The following is a 26,451-nucleotide window of genomic DNA, read 5'->3' on the forward strand; positions in this document are numbered from 1 at the left end:
TGAATGTTGGAGATGCTAACACAAGAGGTAGGGACAATGAAATGCATGCTTCCAATGCTTTACAGGATGAGCAAACTCATGTGGTGCACAATAGGGAACATGAACATGTGGGACAGCCGTTCCGTGGCAAAGAGAAGATGCAGGAAGAAGAGTCCATAGTCTTGAGGGCTGAACTTACTCGTATGCAGGCTCTTCTCCATGCACAACAAGAAGAATTGAATCTCTACCGCCGTGAGGATCCATTGGTACATGACCGTTTGAAGGCCAAGAAAGCTGAATCTTATATGGATCATGCAATGGCAATGATTGCTCAAGAGTTGCACATGCAACCGAGGGATGTACAATGAAGTGGGATTGGGTGAAGCAAAATGAGGGGGAATCGATAAATGCATATGTACAAAAGTTTTGGAAAGTGCTTTTGGAGGTGTCTCCATTTATGCATGTCACCGTGGTAGAAAGGAAGAGAAGGTTTCAATCGGGATTGCAACCCGTGTACAAAGCGGGACTACAAATGTATCCTGGTCATACCTTACACCACCTAACCGTTGCCGCCACCGCTACTGCCACGGAGCAATTGGAACTCAAATTGAGTCGATCCAATAAGGCTAAACCCTCATTTCAAGGCAAAGAGAGGGCTGTCCAAAACTTGCAAAATAATGAACAGCCACCTAAAAAGGACCAAAACCAAGATAAAAATGGTTGAAAGGCTGAAAATAACACTACCAAGAAGCGTCCCTTCAAACTGAGAGACTATGGTCTCACTCCGGAGCAGAAAAAGCAATATATGAGTGAGGGGAAATGCTTTACTTGTGGTAGCACCGAGCATATTGCAAAGGCATGCCCAAACAAGAAGAAGCGTGATAATGCAAATGAGTGCATGAAAACAGCATGCAATTTCAATTGCAAGCAAGCACATAAAGATGCTATGCAATGCAGCATTGGTATGGACAATCTCCATTCATGAGACTATACCAAAATAGACGTGCTCCAGGCAAGTACACGAGGTACCAGACCCAATGGAACACCAATCCACCAAACATGTTCAGACATGTACACGGAGGCACAAGTCCCAACGGAAAGCCAAGTCCACAGTATCACATGAGTGGCATCAATCCCCGGCATAAACAACTGCCATGTGGCATGGACACCAGTCCAATGTACATACATTGACCAATTGGGTGGCCAAATGGTGACAGCTTCCTTGGCAAGCGATATGGCAAGCATTTCTGGATATTTGGGACTGGTGTGCCCAACTCTCTTGATTTTGATTTCTTCTTCCTATGGACTAGATATTGGGTTTATGGACAATATGAAAGATGATAAACAATGCTAGGTTTGGGCACACGCCTCTACAGGCATATGCTTACTTTAAGATGAATTTGCGACAATCCCCCCATGACTGCTTACAGCTGGAGGACATGGTTTTTAGTCAGTTTGAGGTGTTTTTCCATTGCTTCTGAAGTTCTCTGAAGATGAACTTGCCTTGAGTCCATCTCCTGTATTGTACATAAGTCATTAGAAGCATGGTTTTCACAAAAAAAAAAACTGTGTATTTCTATGTGTGCATACATACATACATAAAATTAATTTAAATCAATCAATTAACTAATGAATTTGTTAAGTATATTGGTTTTTTTTCCCGGTTGAGATCCTACAACAGTGAAGTTTTTTCCGTCCATAGTGCGCCCCCCCGTCCCCCCCCCCGCCCGCCCGCCCCCAAGGTGAGACCATCAACCACTAGGCTATAGCGCCGTCAGTGTGGCCAAACCATTTTCTGCTACCAACTGTTGTTAAGTTTGTGGTGGATTGCTTTGCAAGCTGCCACAAAGAAGCTGCTTTTATGTAGGGGTTAAGCTTTTTGGGAGGGGACCTGGCACCTGCATTATTTTCATCATTCATACACATTGCATACACACACTTATGTTTTGGAATTCACAAATTCATAATAGACATGCTTGTCTCAACCAAGAACATTTGGCGGTTGTTTGTTTTTCAATGATGCCATTTTCTGATGCCAACTCTACTTATGTTTTTTGGCGAATTGCTTTGCAGGCTGCCACAAGAAGTTGTTTTTATGCAGGGTTTGCTGCTCAGCGTAATTTTGCAGAAGTAAGAACCCTTAATCTTTTTTTATTTGGGTCTGTGACTCTCTGCATGAAAGCTTAGATTATGTTTGCTGCGAAGATGTGCCTTTTTCCATCTGTGTTCCTTCTTTCTGCAGTGTGTGCCAAGGTCATTTCTTTATTAATATGACCAGATGCTGTTAATTTAAAGACATTTGAAGCGATTGATGTTAGAATTACCATGATAGTACTATTGTTGCATGCCTGCAGGCTATTTGACTGCAGTAAAGTATTCCAAATCCTGCGGTGCTCTAGAAACTTTATAAAGGCCTCTTACCTCTTATCGTAGGTGATTGCCAAGGGGGAGGCGCAAGGCATGGTCAGCAAGTCACTTGGTATTATGCTTGGCATTGCTATATCGGGCTATGCTGGTGCTTCTGGACCAATGCTAGTTACCACTTTCATTGCAGTCAGTGGTGCCCACATGCTTTGCAATCTAAGGTCATATCAAGCAGTGCAGCTTCGCACGTTGAACCCATACCGAGCAAGTATGACTGCACACAAGCTCCATCTTGGTTTTGTGAACCTTGTTTGCTCCATCTTTGTGTCTAACTCTGCACCTTTTTTAACAAATTTTCTGTATCAAAGAGAAGTTAGGCACTAAGGATCCTAAAGTTGCTGTGTATATGACAGGTCTGGTGTTTGGTGAGTATGTTAGGAGGGGCGTGGTTGCCTCTGTGGAAGAAGTGAATGCAGAAGAACCCATCTTTACTGAAGTTCCTTTTCTACTGTTCAAGCTTAGAGGGCATAAGGTAATTAGCAAGCACTACAATGTGATTGAAGATGAATTACCACGCACACAAGGAGGTGTCTTTGAGTTGGAACTTGGGACCTCTTGGATTTGGTGGGACATGAGTTAAACCCTCGGAAAAGAGCCCTGCTGACATGCTTTGGGCTTTTTTTGTTTTCGTATTGAGGGAAATTATCTAGATGTTCTAATGACTGCTTAACGGTGCAGGATAGCCGCAACAGTCTACTCTCTTTGCAAACTAAAGAGGATGCAGCAGTCATAGCAAACAAGCTGAACCTAGGCGTTACATTTGCCAATGTGATTAGATCGCAAAATGAAGCCAATGAACTCTTTACCATCTACCAAAACGAACAGTATATTTTGGCCGAAAGGGAAAACACGTATCAGGTTGGTATCATGTGTCATCTTTAAAATCTACCAAAAGGAACAATACAGCTTGGCCGAAAGGCAAAATACATATCAGGTTGGTATCATTTATCATCTGTTTCTTCCTTTTTCAGTAGTTATATACAGGAAACATGTTTACCCTGAATAGCTCAAATTTCTTTTCATGGAGCACAAAACGAATGAAGATTACAGCGTGAGAAAGCGTTCATGTGAAGGCAACATCATGCAATCCAGCTCCTGAGACTGGCACAGGGGCATTGGTTGCCTTGGACTTACAAGATCGTGGATGCATAGTTTTCATAACAATGGTAGAAGGCGTTCACTTCACCAACCGGTTGAGTGGATCATTTGTGGGGCTCATCTTTTGACTTGTTGGCTGCCTTGTCTGGCAGATATTGGGAAGGGTGGTACCCCATTTTCGTACTCGGGTGCATGAGTGACTTTTTTTTTCATACGAGTAAATTCTTCCATAGTCACAATTTTTCGTACAGGTCTGGAGGCAGCTTGGTCTTTTGGCTTGAAGGCATTTGCAAGCGGCCACAATACCAAGAGGGGCCTGCGGGGACTTGAACTTGGGATCTCCCCTCCCCGAGTCACAAGCCATCATTGCTAGGCTATGTGCCTGTTGGTGCGTGAGTGATTTTCCTTGAAGATGTTTGTGTTACCATGGATAAATGGAGTTAAAACTCTTATCTTCTTAGAAAGTGGACATCTGTGGACATCTCATGCCTGGGCTTCAGCTCAGGTGGAAATATGCCTAAATTGGGACTAGTGACAGAGAACACGCTTCACTTGAGAGACTGTGCTACTCTTGCTGCCCCATCAAATGAGGCAATGTCTTGCATGCATGACATCCCATAGTCCTGATTTCAGGAGGGAATTAGACCTACTTTTATTGTAATCATGAAAAGGGAACTCTAGAGATTGGCCAATCAGGTGATAGCTCAAGTGGTGAAGGTGTTTGCCTAGGACCAAGAGGTCCTGGGTTCAAAACCCCCTTGGTGCTTCCTCGGCAGCATCGCCTACAGGCGGGTGCCTATGGTCGGTGAAAAATCAGTAACTACAGGAGGATCTTGGGCCTAAGGCCAGTTGGAAAAAAAAAAAAACTCTAGAGATTGTGTTCTATTCTTGCCTGGCCCATGGGGTTCCAAGATTATTGTATACAAATCAGTCTTTTACAAGGTTGTTCTTCACACAACCTCTGAAGGGTTTAGGCGTTCAGTTTTTAGCATCATTTTCTAACGTTCCTTGGCTCGATCACACCGCTATACTCTTCCCGCCCTCCCATTGCGCTGCCCTAAGCTTGGCAGCTTTAATTTTGGGGGAGGCTATGCATGATTATCGTGCTCTACTGTAGTGGGATTGAGGGTCTGGACGTGTAACAGTGGCTTTATAGTACCTGGACAATCTTAAGGGTTGATGTGTGTGACACCAGCAAGATTCTGCCTTGTTCTTAGTAACGATCTTGGCTTCTGCATACTGCTTCTTGCAGTCCTTACTGGCCTACTTGGATGCAAGAAACACACTTGACTTTTATCTCTTCTTCTTACATTGGGAGTGGGCTTCTTTGCCCTTGTTATATGACTACTTCCCTAACTCCTGCTCAGGTACACGTTGCTGAATTCCACAAACATGCAGACTTTCCTAAATTGTCCTTTGTTGTTTGAACCTAAATGGAGGGAGTGTTTTCCTCTTTTGCAACGGTGCCCTGCTAGAGATCAATTTCATCACTTAACAATTTACACACTAAAAAGTAATAAAATAAAATCAAGAAAGCATGTTAGACATCATCCCCTACTTGCTGGCTTCCTATTTGGTGTCCTATTTTAGCCTCTAGGGCTGACCATGTTAGTCAGAGGGGCTGGTCACCCCTCACTCATATTTTACCCATATTTATTCCCCATTTTATGGTCTTGGGATTTTCCCCAGTCGTGGAGGTATTTATCCCTAGTTGGCTGCCTTCATGTAGAGGTATATATAGCCGGCATGCCTCCCTCATATTTTTACTGCTTGCATTGCTTGCCTAGCTTGTCTAGCTGCAGTCCCTCCCTCACGAGGTTCTCCCCTCTTGCTCGGGACATGTATTCCTTTTGATGATGATATTGAGAGCAGGTTCTCACCTGTGTTTCCTCTCCATCTTTCTCTCTCTCTCTCTCCCTCCTGTGTTTCCACTTTCCCTTCTTCCGCTGCACATTCTATCATGGTATCAGAGCGTCGGTGATTTTCAGCGTTGGATGCTCCCTCCTATACCTCTTCACATCTGCGTTTTTTTTTGCCCCTGGACAGACCTGCGTTTTTGCGTTTTCAGCAAGGGCAGCAGCACATAGGTTGCTGCGTTTTTCTTCAGGTGGCTGTCTACAGCAGTTTTCAGCAGTTCTCGGCATTCATACCCCCCCCTATAGTGCTGGTCGCCTGTTTTGTACACGCCAACAGCAGCATATTTGCTGCGTTTTTTTCTTCTACAGGTTTCTGATGCTGATTTGCTGATCTGAGGCTTGGGTGTACCTATTTCTCCAGAGCGTTTCCATATTCAGCCCCTTATACCCCTGCGTTTTTCAGATTTGCAGCCATGATTGCTGCGTTTTTTCTGAACCGATCTTGCTGGTAGCTCTACCTTCAACTGGGCTTCATCTGTTGGACCCGAAGGTACCTTCTCTTCAGCGTTTTTCCTCATAGGAGGTGTGGACACTGGTTGGCCTGAATTTTCAGGTTTGCAGCCCTTGTTTGGCTGCGTTTTCTTCTCCAGTGGACACAGATCACTTGCAGAGGGGGTTTCTTGATTGGATTGTGGCTTTGGAGGCAGTTTGGTACCTGAGGAGGATTCTGAATTTCTGATTTCAGTGAGCGTTTTGCTGATTTTGAAGCATCTATACCTGTGTTTTGTTCCTGGCCTACACGGTTTCCCGGTTTCTACATGTTCCTTGCCTTCGGTTGGCGGTGGAGTGCTATTTTTGCTGGATAGCCGTGTTTTGGCTGCGTTTTGCTTCCCATAGGAGTTTTCTACACTCAGAGGGGGCCTTTCTCCAGCTACTTCACTTGAGAACAGTTTCGGGAGCTGTGTTGTATCGTGGAGACATTCTTCTTTGACAGGAGTTTACAGTTATTTGGAGGAGAGCAGTGATCTTTTCAGAGATCCTGAGCAGAGTTTATTTTGTCTAAGCTTGTGTTCTTTGCAGTATTTGCAGAACAAGGAGGGTGTTTTGCCCTTTTGCGGTGTGATCCTTTCACATGGATCTTTTATCTGTTGCTGATTCTTGGGATCTGGTTCTACTTCTGGAACAGTCTTCTGCTATCCGTGATGCTTTTATATTCCTGCTTTCCTTCCTCATTGATGGCTTTTTGGACCTAGTGGGATACTTTGGATCTGTGGTTGCTAACCGTGCCTGGGGCACAGTGGTACTTCCAGAGTTTTTTGGATTTGGATCAGAATCAGGTTGGGCTTGTACCAGTCCGACGATATCATTTTTCAGAGGGGGATGTGGAGTCCTTTCATCTTGCGATGCCCACCTCAATGGCGTGTACATATGTACAGCATTGTGCAACTCATGTTATGGAGTTTGAGCATATGGACCCCATATTTTCTATAGAGTCTTTACATCTTGCAATGCCGACCTTTTCAGAGGATGCTTTTATACAGCATTTGGCTACTCTTGGTCCAGAGTTGGAGCAGATTGACTCTATTTCTTTTGAGGGTTCCAGTGAAGAGCAGTTTGCTTCTCCCAGGATTGGTTATATACAGGATCTGATCTTGGTTGGTTATGAGGTTTTTCATACCTTCTCCAGGCTAGATACACGACATTCAGGGAGTGTTCTTACACTTGGGTTTGGAACCATTATTTGGAGCAGCACGTCGCAGCCTATATGGTTGTCTTCTTCCAGAGGAACGGTGTACCTGGCAGCTTGTTCTGTTGCTTTTGTAGCTGTTGCTGAGGAGATTGCTTGTGGAGCTTTCTTGGTACCTGTTTCTACAGTCTTTCATCTTTGATCGAGGACGGCGTCTCTGGCTTCTTGGAGTTTGCTCAGCATCCGGTGCTGAGAGGGGGTGTTAGACATCATCCCCTACTTGCTGGCTTCCTATTTGGTGTCCTATTTTAGCCTCTAGGGCTGACCATGTTAGTCAGAGGGGCTGGTCACCCCTCACTCATATTTTACCCATATTTATTCCCCATTTTATGGTCTTGGGATTTTCCCCAGTCGTGGAGGTATTTATCCCTAGTCGGCTGCCTTCATGTAGAGGTATATATAGCCGGCATGCCTCCCTCATATTTTTACTGCTTGCATTGCTTGCCTAGCTTGTCTAGCTGCAGTCCCTCACTTACGAGGTTCTCCCCTCTTGCTCGGGACATGTATTCCTTTTGATGATGATATTGAGAGCAGGTTCTCACGTGTGTTTCCTCTCCATCTTTCTCTCTCTCTCTCTCTCTCCCTCCTGTGTTTCCACTTTCCCTTCTTCCGCTGCACATTCTATCAATGCAAACAGAGTGCACACGACAATAGGACTAGAGGAATTACCGTGCTTCCTCTTATGAGCTATTCCATATGAATAAAAGCAATTTCTCAAAGTACATGAGCTGCCTATAGCCGAAGGAACTCTTTGCACTAGAGCAAGTCATGTATACATAAGGAAGGTATGGTAACCTTGAGTCAAAAATATATTCTGATGTCTTCTCGATATATTACTTGCAAGAGAGAGATTGGAGAGTTCAGCAAAAAAGGTTTTATCAAGTGTTGTTGTAGAAGTGTCCGGCTGCTATGGTTCTTCCTCCTCTTAGTCTGTAGCTTCTGCCACCAAGTTTGCATGGCTCTTTTCTTGTTCCTTCTTGAAGCACTTGTCTTCAATATGGCCCAACTTTTGCCCACTCAAGGGATACAAACCCTTCTTGGGGTAGCCCAAAGGGCTGCCTCCTTCTCCTACATGCATCTTTAATCTCTGAAGGGATTGTACCTGCATATGGTTTGAGCCAAGTGACATGGAACACATCGTGCGTAGTCCAACTCGGAGGTAACTTCAACTTCGTCGACACCTTGTTGATCTTTCTCTAGATAGGAAAGGGTCTGAAGCTTTGAAAGGTAACTTTGGGCATTGCTTGTCCACTTGTTTCAGCCGGGACTAAAGACGAGGTTTGGTCAATAGCGACTGGAATGGTCTTCCAAACGTGGCTTCATAAGGAGTCGTGCCAATAGCTGAAGAAAATGAATCATTCAAAACCGTTTGAACTTAAGGCAAACAAGATTCCCACTTACCTTACTGGTTGTGGACATAACACTTCAGCACGTCAAAGGCTAACCGGTTGTAAATTCCTGTCTGGCCATCTGTTTGAGGGTGATGTGCACTGGAAAAGTTCAGTTTAGTATCAAAATTATTAAACAACGCCCTCTAGAAATGACTGGTAAACTTGGCATCACGGTCTGACACTATGGTCCTAGGAATCCCACCAATCGGGTACCAATGCCAAATGAACAAATGGGCAATGTCCTCAGTGGTCACATTGGCCCTGCATGGAATAAGCATAACAAATTTGCTAAATCTATCAACAATAGTTAAACATTGCGTGTTACGCTTACCCGGATTGGGAGGCAAATTTGTCACAAAATCCATAGATATATCTTGGAAAGGTCTCTCAAGAAATGGCAATGGTTGAAGCAACCTTGCTTTTTTCCCATGAGACTCCTTCACTTTCTGATAAATCTCATGTTGCATATGAGTGAACACATCTTGTCTCATTCCTGACCAATAAAACTGCTGCCCTAACTTTTCCACAACGTCGAGTTCATGCCCTTGTGACAATTAGTAATGGCGTCATGGGCATCATGGAGAAGAGCTGCCGTGAATGACTTCATGACACTAAGGTGGTCTTTATAGAAAAGCCAACCATCTTGTATTATAAAGTGGCCAAAAAGGCAGAAAGAATTAGTACAGCAAACAAGTAGTTGATAGGGCAAATGCACCGCTAATACGGCTGAATTATATACCTAGATGAATCCAGGAACATGCCCAAATTCACCTTTTAGGAACGAAGGTGAGTCTGTCCTTGTTGTGAAGTTTTCGTCTGAGTTGCGGCCAATTGATATTGTGCTAATTCTTTCTATCTTTAGCGGTGCATTTGCCCTATCAACTACTTATTTGCTGCACTAATTCTTTCTATTTGCTACTTCCCTTAGTGCTAGGCTTCATTATGGCTGAGTCTGCCCTGCATCTTCGGAGGTTTGACAGAAACTCAGTACGAAGGGCTTTGTGTGAATCTATGCTCTCATGTGTGTGTGTGTGTGTGGAGTGCATGTGTGAGAGCATATCTTGATACAGAGTTCTACACCCACTATTGGGCACTGATGACGTTAGTGGGGATGTCATAGTATCTAGTCCATACTATGCATAATGGAGTTGATAGTTCTATAGTCTTGTGGGTTGACTACCATGAGTATATAACATGCACGTTCCTATAAAAGGTGAATTTGGGCATGTTCTTGGATTCATCTAGACATATAATTCAGCTAAATTAGCGGACATGCAGATTTCACATTGTGAAGTTTTCGTCCGAGTTGTGGCCAGTTGATATTGTGCTAATTCTTTCTATCTTTAGCGGTGCATTTGTCCTATCAACGACTTATTTGCTGTACTAATTCTTTCTATTTGCTACTTCCCTTAGTGCTAGGCTTCATTATGGCTGAGTCTGCCCTGCATCTCCGGAGGTTTGACACAAACTCAGTATGAAGGGCTTTGTGTGAATATATGCTCTTATGTGTGTGTGTGTGTGTGTGTGGAGTGGTGTGTGTAGAAGCTTGTGTGTGTGGTGCGCTCGCCTGCGACCCTGCTCGCCTGCTCGCCTGCGACCCTGTTCGCCTGCGACTCTACTCGCTTGTGAGCCTGCGACTCTGTTCGCCTGCGAACCTGCGACTGTCCTCGCCTGCGTCTCTGCTCGACTCTGCTCGCCACTTACCTGTCTGATAAAGCCGGCGACCACATGAAAGAATCTGTCCAGCGACAGCGTGAGTCTTCTCTGTGCCGCTGAGTGTGTTCACTCGCCCCTGTGTGTGCTGCGTTGTACATCTCTGTGTGTGTCTGCGCGCGCGTGCGTGCGTACTGTGTGTGTGCGCGTGTTTTTGTGTGTGTGTGTGTGTGTGTCAGCCAGCCCGACTCCTGTTCTACAGCAGCGTTCTACAGCAGCAGTACTTCCTCGTCTGCAGCAGCATTAGGGTTTCTACTTCATTTGGGGCTTGCAGCAGATTCGGCCAGTGGTACCGCAACAAATTCTTGTCTGCAGCAGCAGTAGGGCTTAGAGCAGTTCTGGGGATTATAGAAAATTTAAGGTGTGCATGATGGAATCACCTGAGCTGGCCATTTATAGGCGTCGGAAAGCAATGAACACCTCGAATTTGGATGCCATGTCTTTGATTAAGGAATGCCTGCATGAGGATTTCGAAGAAGCAAGATGTGCTTGGGAAGGACCTGCTCCAGTCACAGAAGTGCGTATTCCGGTGCAGGAGCTCATGGATCCGGTTGCGCAGTATGCATTGAATGCAGTGATTCTCTTTTTCCCGGGCAAGATGCCTAGTGCACAGGATGTGGGACAATGGGTTGATTTCTTGCTTAAGCGTCAAGCAGTCCGGGGTGTTTATTTTGGAGCAAGAGGATTCTATGAGGTCTTGTTAGCAGACATGGAAGCTAGAGATGCTTTGTTGGAAATGTCTCCCCTCTTCTTCAATACGCAAATGACTCATGTTCTTCCCTGGGCTCTTACTAAAGATTATCAGAGCCTTATTCGACATAAGTGCCCGGTTTGGGTTGAGGTGGTGGATTTTCCTCGTACTTGGCGTCATTTTCTTCCTTTGTTGGCTGCTCAATTGGGCAAAGTGATTTGCCCCCCGAAGTTGGATGCCAATACAAATCGTTTTTGTATTCTATGGGACACTGATCTTCCTGCTCCTACGGGCATTACCGTTGATTCTGGGGACGCAGTGGTCGGAAAGCGACCATTCAAGCTTAAATGGGGGAAATTTGCCAATTCCTGTTTTCGCTGTGGCAAATTTGGTCATATGCAATCTGAATGTTCTGAACCAAATCTACAACCCCCTCCTTCGGCTGTCCCTACCCCTCAGACTCCTCCTCCAGCGAAATCTTCCCCTGAGGCACAATCTAAAGGTGCTTCCGCATCCACATCAACAACTGGACTAAATAAAGGTAAAGGGAAGCAGTCTCAAATGCCAAGTGTTCCTGCTTCCCTGAACATCAAAGACAAGGGCAAAGAGAAGCTTCCTGCTACTCAGGCGTGGATAGTACCCAAGAAAACTGTCAAAGCACGTACTCTACCATCTTCTCGCAATTATGTGCCCCCCTTGAAGAATGTTGCTCAGCAAAAACTACCTTGTAATGATAACTCTTCCTTGGCTCAGGCCTGGGATAAAGTTGTTCGATCTTATAAGGAAGTAGTTACAGGGGGCACCGCTTCAACGTCGGATGGCCATCACTTGTTTCCTCCACATTCGAGTTTTGATTTGGCAGCTGATGTTTCCGCGACAGATGCGGATGTGCCCATGGGCACGAGTTCTTAAGCTTTCTGTTGGTTTTCTCGCCCACTGTATATACCATTTAAGATGCATAGTTCTATACATTGCATTTCATATAATGTGCGCGGATTATGCAATCAGGATAAATGGAGGCTAACCTGGCACTATGTACATACTTGCAAAGCAGATATTGTTGTTCTTCAAGAGCATAATCAGCATAATTTTGCCGGACAAACTTTCTATTTTGCGGGATATTGGATAGCTTATGCAGGATCCGCTGGATACTCTGGAGTGCTGATGCTTGTTCGCCATGAATTATTTCCCATGTTGGTATTCAATGATCTAGCTGGCAGATGGATGGTCATTCAATGTATTATCAATGGGGAAGTTTTTGAGTTTGGTGGTGTGTATGCATACACAGCCTCTACTGACAGGGCTCGTTTGTGGCATGCCATCTCCTCTTATTGTTGGCGTTCTAATGCATTTCTTTGTGGCGATTTTAATAATGCTCCAAATCATGTGGATAATACTACTGGACATTCTCACATGCTTCATGTGGAACGACAAGCTTGGGATCTCTTTTAGCACACATGTAATGCCTTGGATTTGTGGCCTCTGTTACAAGCCAATGATCCAGGATTCACATTTCAGCATAACGCTCGATCAATGTATCGTGCTCGTCTGGACCGATGGTATCTCTTTCAGATGCAGCAGTATGATGATTTTGTATGTGATATGTGGATTGATTACTCCTTGTGTCTCTCGGATCATGCTCCGATATGCTTGAAAATACAATTCGGTTCATGTTCTGCCAATGATTCATTAACTAGAAAGAGACTTCTGCATGTCAATAATGCTTATCTTAAGCATGAGGTTTTTCGCAATCTGATTGTGGATATTATTTCGCCATTGATCTCTCAAATGCATGTTGATATGGACACAGCATGGTTTCGTTTTGTTATGCGGGTTCAATGTGTGATCCAGGATTATGGCAGACACTATTTATCGCATTTCAGAGAGCAAGTTCAACAGGCCAAAGGCACTTGTCAAAGTTTGATGCATCTGGCTAACACTTCATCTCTTACTGAAATCCAGATGACAGAGTTGCTTTCTGCTCGTGCTTTGTTGCATCGTAATGATGAGAGAAAATTGGCAAAGTGGCAGACTAGAGCTCGCCAAAAGGCTATAGCGGATAAAGGATGCACTTCTAAACAATTCTTTCGTCATCTACATCTTTCTAGGCAGTCTCAAACTATTAAGAGGATTAAACTCCCGACTGGTGATTGGACTACCTCTCGTGTGGGGCTTGCACGGGCCATGGAATCTCATTATGGCAAGATTTTTGAGGCCTCTTCTCTCACGCAGCAAGGTCGAGAGGCTCGTCGCTTGTTTTTATCTCAAGTTGCTCCGATTTTATCGGCCCACCAGGCTCAGCTTTTGGAAGCCGCCTTCACGGAGACAGAATTGTATGCCAGTTTGTGTGATTTGGGCCGTTGGAAATCTCCCGGTTGGGATGGCCTTACTGTAGAAATTTTTTTGTCGTTTTGGCACTACCTGGACCAGCCACTATTGTTAATGATAAACAGGGCATGGGAGCAACAGGTTTTGCCTTCATCTTGGAAAGAAGGCTTGCTCAAGTTGATTCCAAAGCAAGCACTTTGTGAAGAGTTCTCGCAATGGAGGCCGATTACGCTCATGCCTGTGGTTTATAAATTGCTGGCTAAAATGCTTGTCTATAGACTTAAAGGGTTTTTGCATGATGGTTTGCATCCATCTCAGTATGGCTTCATTCCACGAAGGCAAATTACTGATAATCTAGCAAATGTCATCATTGGCATGGAGTATGCGAAATACACTCGACAAGATGTATTGGTCATGCAGGTTGACATTGAAAAGGCATTTGACACTGTTCTTTGGGATTACATTGCAGATACCATGCTTCGGCTGGGATTTGGGCCTAAGCTATACTCTGTGGTTTATTTCTTGTATGCTGACAGTACCTCTGCCGGTTTGTTGGATGGTTTTCTCACAGATCCTTGGCATTTGGGACGTTCAGTAAGGCAAGGTTGTCCTCTCAGTGCTTTGCTTTATGCGATTGCTACTCATCCCCTGCTTATGTATTTGGAGTCTTTGACTTCGTCTGGAAGATTGCAGGGCCTGAAATTACCCTCTGGGAAACATTTTATTGGGCAAGCTTATGCAGATGATTCTCTCTTTATGCCTCGCAATCACCAAGATGATGTGGAAAAAATTATGCACACTCTTCATTTGTTTGGATTGGCAGCAGGCCTCAAAGTGAATTTTCGTAAATCCAAACTATTGGCTCTGACTGAGTATGATTGGCATAAGCTGCTTTGGCCAGGCGAACTTGTTCCTCCGAACATTATAGTTCGTCATTTGGGTTATCCGATGGGTTGGACTGTATCGGCTACACGGAAATTGGATTGGGTAGCCGAGCGCTTGCACTCCAAGTTACATTATTGGAAGTTGTCCACTTGGCCGCTTCATGTGCGTCTTAGAATTGTGCAATGCATTCTTGTAGCTTATGTGCAGTTTTATCTACCTTTGCTATATTGGTCTCAATCCCGCTTGAAGTCCCTTATGTCAAGTATATTGGCGCATTTCTGGCGCACTTCATCTCGTGGAAAGGGCCTCAGATTGTTATCCATGGACAAGTTATGCTCTCCTAAGCGCCTTGGAGGGCTGAATATTTTGGATTTGAGACGTCATGTTTTGGCTAGGAAAGCTATGCTTTTGCCGGTTTTGTTGGACCAGCAGCAACCCTGGACTCTCATGGTGTCCCATTTGTGTCGGCATATTGTCACGCCATTCTATGGTCATTGGCAACCCACATACTGGGATCTTATATGTGGAAAACTTGAAGGACACATTCCGGGATGTCCTTTCACTTCTTCTCTCATTATTGATTGGAAGGAAGTTACTTCACATATGATATGGCATGGTTCCCGATCTTTGATGGGCAATTCCCTGCGGCTAGAGAGTTTGCATTGGAGTCGTGTATTTTCTTCCACTTTGGTTGACCGTTCACCTCGTTAGGCATATTTTCTATCTCAAAAAGGAATATGTCAGATACATCAGGTGGTGGATGACACTGGTCAGGTTCTTTCCTTCTCTGTTGCGGCGGATCGTTTTCAATTGGGATCCCATTATTCTCATCTTTGGACAGAAATTCAGCAGATGATTGCTGATATTTCTCCTTTACCTCGCTTGAATGTGGATTCCCGTCTATCTGATTGGAATCTTGGAACCACTGCTATGAAATGTATTTCAGCTGGGACAGTTTATGCCCTCTTGCAATCGGATGCATGGATAGTCAGACATGGTAATCAGCTATGGTCTCTCTCCAAATCTTCAATGTGGTGGAAACGTACATTGTTTCGCATTTGGAAAAGTCATCTGCCTCTCAAAGAACGCATGTTCTTGTGGCGCTGTTTGGTTGGTGCTCTTCCTGTTGGTAGCTTGTTACATGCACGTCATATTGCGCCTTCACGTTGTGTCCGATGTAAAGCTACTGAGGAGACTGTCCCACATTTACTATGGGGTTGCGTATGCTCCAGATCGTTCATTCGCCGGGTCTCGACTGCTCTTCGCCTTCGTTTCCCTTCGGACATTTTTCACAGACGGTTTTGGCTTTTTGGGGTGTTACAAGCATCACAGTCTCAGTTTGCTGTATTTTTCAGCTGGGTCCGATTCTGGGCCTTTTGGACCATATGGCATGTTCGGAACAACCTCATGTTCCAAGCCAATGACATTGATCCCTTCCATTACTTCAAGTTCTCGCTTGGTCACGCACTTCATTTTGCTTATGATGCTGGGGACATCACTCTTGATGCTTATAGGATTTACTTTGATTGCTTCTAGGTAGTGAAGCCTATAGTTACTCTTCTTTTTCTGGGTTTTCCTCGCTTAGAGGTTTCCCACTTGTAAATAAATCAAGGATTTACAAAAAAAAAAAAGTGTGTGTGGAGTGCGTGTGTGAGAGCATATCTTGATACAAAGTTCTACACCCACTATTGGGCATTGATGACGTTAGTGGGGATGTCATAGTATCTAGTCCATACTATGCATAGTGAAGTTGACAGTTATATAGCCTTGTGGGTTGATTACCATGAGTATATAACATGCACGTTCCTAAAAGGTGAATTTGCTAATGTTCCTGGATTCATCTAGGTATATAATTCAGCTGTATTAACAGACATGCAGATTTCACATTGTGAAGTTTTCGTCCGAGTTGCAGCCAGTTGATATTGTGCTAATTCTTTCTATCTTTAGCGATGCATTTGCCCTGTCAACTACTGATTTGCTGTACTAATTCTTTCTATCTGCTACTTCCCTTAGTGCTAGGCTTCATTATGGTTGAGTCTGCCCTGCATCTCCAGAGGTTTGATAGAAACTCAGACGAAGGGCTTCGTGTGAATATATGCTCTTATGTGTGTGTGTGTGTGTGTGTGGAGTGCGTGTGTGAGCATATCTTGATACAGAGTTCTACCCCCACTATTGGGCACTCATGATTAGTGGGGATGTCGTAGTATCTAGTCCATAAAATGCATAATGGAGTTGATAGTTATATAGTCTTGTGGATTGACTACCATGAGTATATAACATGCACGTTCCTAGAAGGTGAATTTGGGCATGTTCCTGGATTCAGCTAGGTATTTAATTCAGCCGTAGTAGTGGACATGCAGATTTCACATTGTGAAGTTTTCGTCCGAGTTGCGGCCAATTGATATTGTGCTAATTCTTTCTATCTTTAGCGGTGCATTTGCCCTATCAAACGACTTATTTGCTGTACTGATTCTTTCTATTTGCTACTTTCGTTAGTGCTAGGCTTCATTATGGCTGAGTCTACCCTGCATCTCCGGAGGTTTGACAGAAACTCAGTACAAAGGGCTTTGTGTGAATATATGCTGTTATGTGTGTGTGTGTGTGTGTGTGAGCATATCTTGATACAATGTTCTACACCCACTATTGGGCACTGATGACGTTAGTGGGGATGTTGTAGTATCTAGTCCATACTATGCATAATGGAGTTGATAGTTATATAGTCTTGTGGGTTGACTACCATGAGTATATAACATGCATGTTCCTAAAAGGTGAACTTGGGCATGTTCTTGGATTCATCTAGGTATATAATTCAGCCGTATTAGCGGACATGCAGATTTCACATTGGGAAGTTTTCGTCCGAGTTGCGGCCAGTTGATATTGTGCTAATTCTTTCTATCTTTAGCGGTGCATTTGCCCTATCAACTACTTATTTACTGCACTAATTCTTTCTATTTGCTACTTCCCTTAGTGCTAGGCTTCATTATGGCTGAGTCTACCCTGCATCTTCAAAGGTTTGACAGAAACTCAGTACGAAGGGCTTTGTGTGAATATATGCTCGTGTGTGTGTGTGTGTGTGTGAGAGAGAGAGAGAGAGAGAGAGAGAGAGAGAGAGAGAGAGAGAGAGAGAGAGAGAGCATATCTTGATACAGAGTTCTACACCCACTATTGGGCACTGATGTCGTTAGTGGGGATGTCGTAGTATCTAGTCCATACTATGCATAATGGAGTTGATAGTTATATAGTCTTGTGGGTTTACTACCATGAGTATATAACATGCACGTTCCTAAAAGGTGAATTTGGGCATGTTCATGGATTCATCTAGGTATATATATCACCATCAACACACTATTGAGTGCAATGTCCCCTCATGCGTGTAGCTCCACTCCCACGACATGAGTATTTTGAGAAGTGTATTCAATAAATACCCCAAGGAGCTATTCAGAGTTGTGCGTCCAAAATTGGGCTTGCTTTTCAACTTTTACAATATCAAGCACTAGAGCTTGTTTACACACTAAGTGTAAATAACTAAAGCTCTTCTAATATATATGCTAATAATATAGCAACGCCATGCATAAGTGTGCTTAAATAATTTGTATAATTTTTTGGTACGTGGCCAACAAAAATAACTCATAAAATAACCTTGTGTACACTCGCACATATAATAACCTTGTGCACATTCGCACATATAATAACCTTGTGTACATTCGCACATTCCATTTATTAAGCTGGTTTTTGCACACAGTTAATCAAGCATATTTTTCTACGATTGTTGTGCATCAAAATATAATAAAATATATACCTATAACAGTCCTTTCGTTTGAAGAAACAACTGTTCTTAGTTGTGTAGAAGAAATCAATTAACACAAAATGCTGCGACAACAACATTGTGTTCGTCGCTAGTGTCGACATAATCTGCAAGGTAAACTCAGAGGTCCAAACATGGCTCAAAGATTGATCAGGCATGGCTCAGAGATTCTTATGGACATGGAATACCACAAACAGACTCAGAGGTTGACTGACTGAGCATGGCTCAGAGGCACAAAGGCATGGTTTAGAGGCTCGAGTGAACATGGATTGCATCAATAAAACTCGTGCGGCACCTAAATCGGTGACCCTCGCACTCATCATCAAATCACAGATAATAATACAAAATGATATGATGTAGACAAGATTGTTGTTAAAATATTGCATCTTCTCTTTATGCTGTCGTGGAGTTGTCGGCCTGTTTCCTACAGCCGACTGCTTCATGCACAAGTATATAAGAGTTGCTCCCTTTATTCAATCATCATTCACTGCCCTATTTGCTGGCTCTTGTACTCTGTAACCTCAAGCTAATAAAGCTCTAGTTCTTGCTTGCAATCTTTCTCTCTCTCATGTTTATTTGCTTCCGCTTGTGCACATTCTTTCATGGTATCATTCGCCTAGGCTCTGGCTACTGCACAATCTGTTTGTCTACGTTTTCTGCTTCCCTAGATTCTCCAGGTTGTAGATCCTTCAAACAGTGGCTGCGTTTCTCCTTTCTTAGCTGCGTTTTTTGCTCTACAACCCTCCAACTGCTGTCGGCCAGTCCCCAGGCTGCGTTTTCTTCTACAGAGGCAAGTGGAGGAGGTCTAGCTGCAGATTCAGTAAGTGCATCAGACAAGTGGCACATCAGCTCTTCGCCCTCCAAGATTCCCTCCCTCTTCCGGTAGGAGGTTCCCGGTGGTGTGTTTTTTGGGTTTCTTTTGCTGCTGTGTCCAGCCTGCATCTTCAGAGGGGGCTATTAGTCCCTAGTTGGATCCTGTGGAAAGGTGCTTGAGAGAGCGGGTGGATTGCTTAGCTACAGAGGTTGTTTGAGACATAGCTTCTTTGAGGCAGACATGGATTCCCCTTGCACGAACAAGGAGGACAAGCTCAGTGGTTCAAACTAAGGTCTGGCTCACACACAAGGGACTCTGGGAGATTGTTCAGGGCCACGAACGAAAGCGCGAGCGCCCTACCAACTCTAGGAAGTGGACTCAGGACCAGGAGGATGCCTTTCTCGCAGAACTTTCAGCTGGGGAGAATCAAGACTCAAAAGATCACTCTACACTTGTACGAGCCATCTCACCAGAGGTCTCCCTTGCCGTGCAAACATTGGATTGTGCTGCCTCTGTTTGGAGAAAGCTGACAGATCTATATGCCCGGGACTCTACAATGCGGTCTGTCAACCTATTGGGTCAGCTCTTTTTCTTGGAGTTTACAGCAGGGACTTCCATGCAGTCATTTGTGACGAAGGTTAAGGCAAATCATGACCAATTAGTGGCAATGGGTACTGCCCTGACCTCTTCCTCCTCATCAGGCTTCCTAATTTCTCAGTGAGCTTGCTCTCCTCCTCATCAGGCTGTCAGAATATGCAGCGGAAATGATATCCAAACTTGGGTAGACAAGAGCAAGTAGACTGCAGAAAATAATCAGCACAAGAAACACAGAGAGATGTGTGTAAACTCTTCTCTATACACAAGATCCCGAAGATACTGAATGAGAAAGTGGAGGAGGATGGGGGGCAATATATACAAGCCCATGAGGGCAGTCGGCCAGCACTAAAAAGTGCCCACGACTAGGTAAATGTCCACGACTGCTGAAAATAGCAGTCGGCCAGCATCTGATGCCCCACGCCTGTGCAGAACAAGTCGGCCAGCACTCAGACAGCCCACGACTGATACAGATGCAGTCGGCCAGCTTCAGAGTGCTCCTGGCATCAACTGGCAGCCCTCCAGCCACTAGAAAAAAATGGGAAAAATAGGGAAAAAATACGGGGAGTGTGGAAAAATGATATACGGGCGGGCACACCCACAACAGAGGCCCTGGTGTATACAAATAGACAGGAGATGACTTCTAACACAGGCTTCCTGCAGATTATGACATGGTGTCCTGAGCTTTGCAGGTTCAGATCACAACACGTTCCCTCAAGTTTGATGATCTGTGTACTCTCCTCTTGGAAGAGGAATCCATCCTAGTTTCACAAGGGAAATTGAAAGTTTCATCGTCTATTGGACTTGATCAAGCACTCTTGACGGTGGAGAAGAAAGTTCGGAGTCGGTGTTACAAGTGTGGGAAGAAAGGCCACCTGTCAAAGGATTGTTAGTCCAAGGACAAAGGCAAAGCCAGGGACAAGGGCAAGTCTTCAAAGAAGGGCAAAGACAAGTCACATGACACTGACACAGACTCGTCTAGTGATTACCCCAGCTCTCCCAATTACAGTCTGGAGAGAACCTGACTGGTGTCCTGCTCTGATCCTAAGGGCATCCCCCGCGTGCTGTCTTCCAGAAACGGCTTGTGGGCGGGTGAGGGAGCTTTCAAAAGCTCTCTTATATTAAATCTGGAGCATGGGATCCGTGTGTCAGAAGTTCCAAGTATAAAGACAGGCAAGTTCACGTGATGGTCCGGATGAGTTCCAGGATCAACCAAGTTTCCTTCATGGTTTGGATGAGTTCCAAAACTATTGGTTAGCAGAGACTATGGATAGGATGTGTTCCATGTTCATTTGTTCGAGGTTATTGGATGTGATGTGTTCACAGTTCTACTTTGTGTTTCGAGCCAAGGAGATTTTCTTTTGCTCTTTATAGTGGCATTATGTTTTTTGAAGACAACAAGCTGACATGTGCATTTTCCGAGGTGTACTCAGTACTGGCCATGCTGAGGTGTCCATGGTCGCATCTTTGTCATCAGTTTTCTTCCGACTTTTTTGCACACTTCAAGATGCAGAGGGGGTGTTAAAATATTGCATCTTCTCTTTATGCTGTCGTGGAGCTGTCAAACTGTTTCCTACAGCCGACTGCTTCATGCACAAGTATATAAGAGTTGCTCACTTTATTCAATCATCATTCACTGCCCTATTTGCTGGCTCTTGTACTTTGTAACCTCAAGCTAATAAAGCTCTAGTTCTTGCTTGCAGACTTTCTCTCTCTCATGTTTATTTGCTTCCGCTTGTGCACATTCATCCCCAGATTCTGCTCATCATTAGAGTCCCCTTTTTGCTCTCTTTTCATGGCCCTTGGTTGTGGGCTGGCCACCCTATTTTTGTATATTTTTCTGGCATTTTTCCCAGGTCGGGTGCCTCATGCCGAGGTGCCCCATGTCCAGTCGGCCTGTTTCAGGTGTCCAGTCGGCCAGCCCTTCTTACCTATAAATAGGTGGGCTTGCCTCCCTCTTTTCCCATAGTCTAGTCTTCCTTTTGCTTCCCTCACTTATGAGACTGTTCATGTCTCTTGCTTGCGACTGTATCACTTCAGTATATTCAGATGGATCCATTGACAGGTACAAAGCCCGTCTAGTTGCAAAGGGCTATGCACAGAAGAAGGGCATTGATTATGAGGAGACATTTGCTCCTACATCCCGTATGTCGACACTTAGGTGTGTCATTGCATTGGCTGCACATCGTGGTTGGGTTGTTCACCAGTTGGACATAAAGACTGCATTTCTACATGGGGACCTCGAGGAGGAAGTTTATGTATTTCAGCCCATGGGTTTTGCAGAACATGGTCATGAGGGGAAAGTTTGCAGGCTGAAAAAGGCCTTGTATGGTTTGAAACAAGCTCCACGAGCTTGGTATGCAAAAATAGATGCTTTTCTACTCACTCAGGGATTTGTGAACAGTCCATCAGAAGCCACTCTGTATGTAAAGAAAGAAGAGACAGATCTGCTGGTCATCAGTCTTTATGTGGATGATCTCTTGCTCATGGGATCAAATGATGACAAAATTGCAGCTTTTAAAAAGATACTGCAACAGACATTTGACATGTCTGACTTGGGGCTTGTACATTACTATTTGGGCATACAGTTTGTGCAGGATAACAGAGGCATTGGGTTGTTGCAATCACGTTATGTTGCTAAACTTCTGGAGAAGTTTAAATTTCAGGATTGCAAGCCTATTAGTACTCCTATGGAGCCTGGGATGAAACTGTCACTACAAGATGACAGTGTTTCCTTTGATGCCACTACATATACTCAGGCTGTTGGGTGCCTCATTTACTTGTGTAATACAAGGCCAGATATTCAGTATGCAGTCTCTCAGTTGAGCAGATTCATGCACAGCCCGCGGTTGTCACATTGGCAAGCTGTGAAGCGTGTATTCCGTTATTTGCAGGGTACCTTGTCTCTTGGATTGCTTTATCCTGAGGGGGGTGACATGCAGTTATACGCTTACAGTGATTCAGATTGGGCTGGTGATTTTGATACCAGACATTCCACTAGTGGAAATTGTTTCTTTCTTGGCTCTTCATGCATTTCTTGGCTAAGCAAGAAACAGACCACAGTGGCCACGTCGTCTTGTGAGGCAGAGTACAGAGCAGCCTACACTACTACTGTTGAGTGTGTTTGGCTGCGTCGTCTCATGACTGATATGGATATTTCAATGGAGGAGCCTACACCTATCTATACTGATAGTCAGAGTGCCATTGCTGTGGCCAGGAATCCTGTGTTTCATGCTCGCACGAAACACATTGAGATTCACTATCATTTTGTTCGGGAGAGACTCCAGGCAGGAGATATCAGTCTGATCTACTGTCCTACAGATCAGAATGTGGCAGACATCTTCACCAAGGCATTACCACGTCCGAAATTTGAAGCATTCCGCAGTGCTTTGAATTTGTTTCCTTTTGGTGGATGATGTACAGTGATCACATACCACTCCAGGGGGATTTGTTGGGTTTTATGCTGTGTATGCACCCAGAGGAGTGCTAGTGATCATCAGTAGATTACTGGGGCACTTTTTACTTCAGTTAGTGGAGGTTTTTTCCCCCAGTTTAGCTCAGTTTCACTTATATGCAGTTTATAGGTGTTTTGGTCCACCCGGCACATTTTATGGCCGGACATGTGAACACATATCTTTAGGGTCACTATTATGTGGCTATTGTACTTCACTTTTTCATCAAGCATAATACTAAAGTCGTGTTCTCTCTCTCTGTTGGTTTCCACGCCTGCTTGAAGCTTCTGTAAACCCTAACCCTAACACTTCATTGCCTTCATGTAGGACATCATCAGAATCATCATCATCAGTAACATCTCATCAGCATCAGCATAAGCACCATCATCATCATCACCAAGCAACATGGAGGGCACTGATGTCCCGTCGGCAGCCAGCAGGACATCTAGGCAGCAGGCGGGGCAGCATCAGGTTGAGGGCCAGTCAGTGTGGGCAAGCAGTTATGTAAGCGCAGCATTTATAACAGCAAATCCAGCAGTTGAATGTCCACTCCAAGACTGGATGATAGCAGCATATGCTGGCCGACCAGCATCTCCAACACACATATAAACATCAAATCATAATTCATTCAGTCATTCAATCATTCATCATTGAAGTCATTAGTAGAAGCATATGTAGGGGCCAGAGGTCACCCCCATGGGGCTGACCAAGGGCTCAACCATGTACAAACATAGTCACCTTTTTGTACCATATGAAATACAAGAAAATCTGACGCCAACTATCTCTCTCTTCTTCTCTCTCCTCTGTCTTAATCATGTTTAAATCAATATCTTGTTCTTAATTAGGCTTAGGGTTGTGGATCAGTATAGCAAAGGCGTCCGTGCATGCAACATTGGTATCATAGCATTCAGGCTTAGCCACTAAGCATAGTCCCAAGGAAGGTGCACAGACCCAACAGAAGAATGCAGTAGGGTAGCAGATGGAGTGGTCTGCAACAAGCGAAGCTAGAGGAAGCATTCCCTTAGGGTATGTACGCAAAACCAGTACATCATTAACAGTTTCAAAGGCCTAACAATAGGCATGATCAGTTTTTGCAGGTGACCCACCGCTATGTTAAGGGTAAGGGATAATAGGCATGGGGACAGTAGTGGAACGGATGCTGAGTTCTTCAGCAAGACTTGGAATTGGAAGGTGTTCAGACAAAAAATATCAAAGTCAAAGCCAAAGTAGCAGGTCGAAGTCAAGTCAGAGTCAGTAGTCTAGGGAGGAAGGATGATAGAGTGTCCACCCCGTCATCAAGTTTAGCAGGAGGGATGTCATGTGCACGCCCGTGCCATGGCTAATCTCCAGCATGAACAACATTAATCCTTGATTAATATAGCAATTAAGACATGTAGGACATCATCAGAATCATCATCATCAGTATCATCTCATTGGCATCAGCATAAGCACCATCATCATCATCACCAAGCAACGTGGAGGGCATTGATGTCCAGTCGGCAGCCATTAGTCCATCTAGGTAGCAGGTGGGGCAGCACCAGGTTGAAGGCAAGTCAGTGTGGGCGAGCAGTTATGTAAGTGCAGCATTTATTACAGAAAATCCAGCAGTTGCATGTCCAAGACCTGGCCGACAGTAGCATATGCTGGCCGACCAGCATCTCCAACACATACATAAGCATCAAGTCATAATTTATTCAGTCATTCAGCAGTCATTCAGTCATTCATCATTGAAGTCATCAATAGAAGCATATGTAGGGGCTAGAGGTCATCCCTATAGGGCTGACCAGGGCTCAACCATGTACAGACATAAAGTCACCTTTTTGTACCATATGAAATACGAGAAAACCCGACGCCAACTCTCTCTCTCTTCTTCTCTCTCCTCTATCTTAATCATGTTTAAATCAGCATCTTGTTCTTAATCAGGCTTAGGGCTGTGGATCAGTACAGCAAGGCTTCCGCACATGCAACAACTTGGCCGGTCATGTTTTGAGCCAAGTTTTGCTTTGCTGGTATTTGTCAACACGTGCTGATGCTTCACCTCTGAGGATTGAGCAAAGCTCTCATCAGGGTACATATATAAAACTTTAAAGTTTGGTGAGGGCAGTGAGGCCCCATTGCTGGTGGTGTGCAGCATGGTGAGGCCCTACGGCTGTAACTCAAGGATTGTGTCTTCCTTTGGCCTTTTGCCTTGGACACGCCGACGGCTTGCCAATGCCAATGCACAAACTATACCGCTTGGCTAGCTCTCCATTGGATAGCTTGTCCTTGATTGTATTGATTTTCCTATGACTTCATCCTCAGATTTTTGCCAAGAGCACTAAGGTCGTAAACAAAAGATCCTACAGGGAGGGGTCTTTTTTTGGTGTGTTTTAGAGGGGGGGGGGGGGGGGGGGGGGGGGGGGGGGGGGGGGGGCTATAATTGCACCCTTACCTCACACGTCATGAGTTTTGAATCAAAACCTTCAACTGATGGTAATCTCTGGTTTGGGCCATCCTCATATTTTTACCAAGAGCACTAAGATCGTAAACAAAAGATCCTACAGGGAGGGGTCTTTTTTTGGTGTGTTTTAGAGGAGGAGAGGGGGGGGGGGGGGGGGGTGGGGGGAGGGGGGTTAGGTTATCATAATTGCACCCTTACCTCACACGTCATGAGTTTTGAATCAAAATCTTCAACTGATGGTAATCTCTGGTTTGAGTCAAGGTGTTTTGATGTGTATATGCCAACTGTCGTGCTTTAATGCTTGTTTAGGTACTACTGAAAGCGGGAGCTTCATCTCATGATCTTCTCAAAATGATGCTGCAAGTTTGCTACCTTTATCAGCTGCAGAATGGACCTTGGAGATCCTTAGTTAAGGGGGATATGGATTCTGGTGCCTGCAGTCCGGTTGAAACCTCTTACAAACTTATGTTAGATAAATTTGGCCCTTTACAACAAGAGCTGGCCTCTGCTGGCTGGGTGACATCCGATGGATTGGTTTCGCGGCCTCAACCTTATCGGCTAATCGAAGCTTTGCCTTAAAAGGTGTTTTTATCACATGGACCACGACAGCATGCTATAAATTATGTAAACTTTTTTGTAGATGATTATCCATTCTTGCCATTTTTTCATACTAAATTTACTTAACTCATTTTTCTCGGCCATTTGCCATGCCCTCGTGATAGCCTTTGTGATTCAAGTGAACTTGATACAGTATACCTCTGTGGAGAACATTGCAAGGATTTTTGCTAATTTTGAGTGTCTTCCAAAGCCAACCAGCTTCAACTTACTCATCTCTGTCAGCAGTCTAAATTCAGTTCTGAACCATATGCTGTAGCACAAGAAAGTTTTGTTTGTGGGGGTGCCAGAATGTGAGTTGACAAAATATCGTGAAAATAGCTTATAGATACTCTTTATGGATCCATTTCTATCAAGCCTATGGAAAGGAATACGGTATGTATGTGTGTGGTAGCAGTACTTTAATAAAACTCTCTCTCTCTCTCTCTCTCTCTCTCTCTCCCCTACCGGGGGGTTAGCTCCATAGGTTGTATGATGATGATGGTCCCACTTTGTATCATATGGCTCGGATTTGACATTCCCAACTCCTAGCTCTAGTTTTTTGTTTTCTTTTGTACCATGACGAGATTACATGGATACTATTGTATCACTTTTGGTCTCATAGACCCATTGGGTCTTT

The 26,451-nt window shown here is 44.4% G+C and overlaps 2 protein-coding genes across 3 annotated transcripts in view; both read left to right on the forward strand.

The window, feature by feature from the left end:
- The window catches only part of LOC147631414 (protein root UVB sensitive 1, chloroplastic-like), a 35,736-nt gene extending 9,853 nt beyond the window's left edge, over positions 1 to 25,883 (forward strand). For both annotated transcript variants that reach the window (XM_086809808.1, XM_086809809.1), the window contains 5 exons: positions 2,053 to 2,109; positions 2,413 to 2,611; positions 2,757 to 2,875; positions 3,082 to 3,261; positions 25,527 to 25,883. In XM_086809808.1, coding sequence (XP_086665934.1) covers positions 2,053 to 2,109; positions 2,413 to 2,611; positions 2,757 to 2,875; positions 3,082 to 3,261; positions 25,527 to 25,796 — 825 coding nt within the window. In that variant the 3' untranslated portion in view covers positions 25,797 to 25,883. The remainder of the gene's footprint in view (positions 1 to 2,052; positions 2,110 to 2,412; positions 2,612 to 2,756; positions 2,876 to 3,081; positions 3,262 to 25,526) is intronic.
- Positions 10,005 to 15,743, forward strand: LOC147631415 (uncharacterized). Its single transcript, XM_086809811.1, has one exon. The coding sequence runs from the start codon at positions 10,576 to 10,578 to the stop codon at positions 11,809 to 11,811; it is 1,236 nt and encodes a 411-aa protein (XP_086665937.1). The 5' UTR covers positions 10,005 to 10,575; the 3' UTR covers positions 11,812 to 15,743.
- Positions 25,884 to 26,451: the final 568 nt, after the last annotated feature.

This window comes from Cibotium barometz, chromosome 15, assembly GCF_041138505.1.
Source record: "Cibotium barometz isolate CiBa-2024 chromosome 15, ASM4113850v1, whole genome shotgun sequence".
Taxonomy (NCBI): Eukaryota; Viridiplantae; Streptophyta; class Polypodiopsida; order Cyatheales; family Cibotiaceae; genus Cibotium; species Cibotium barometz.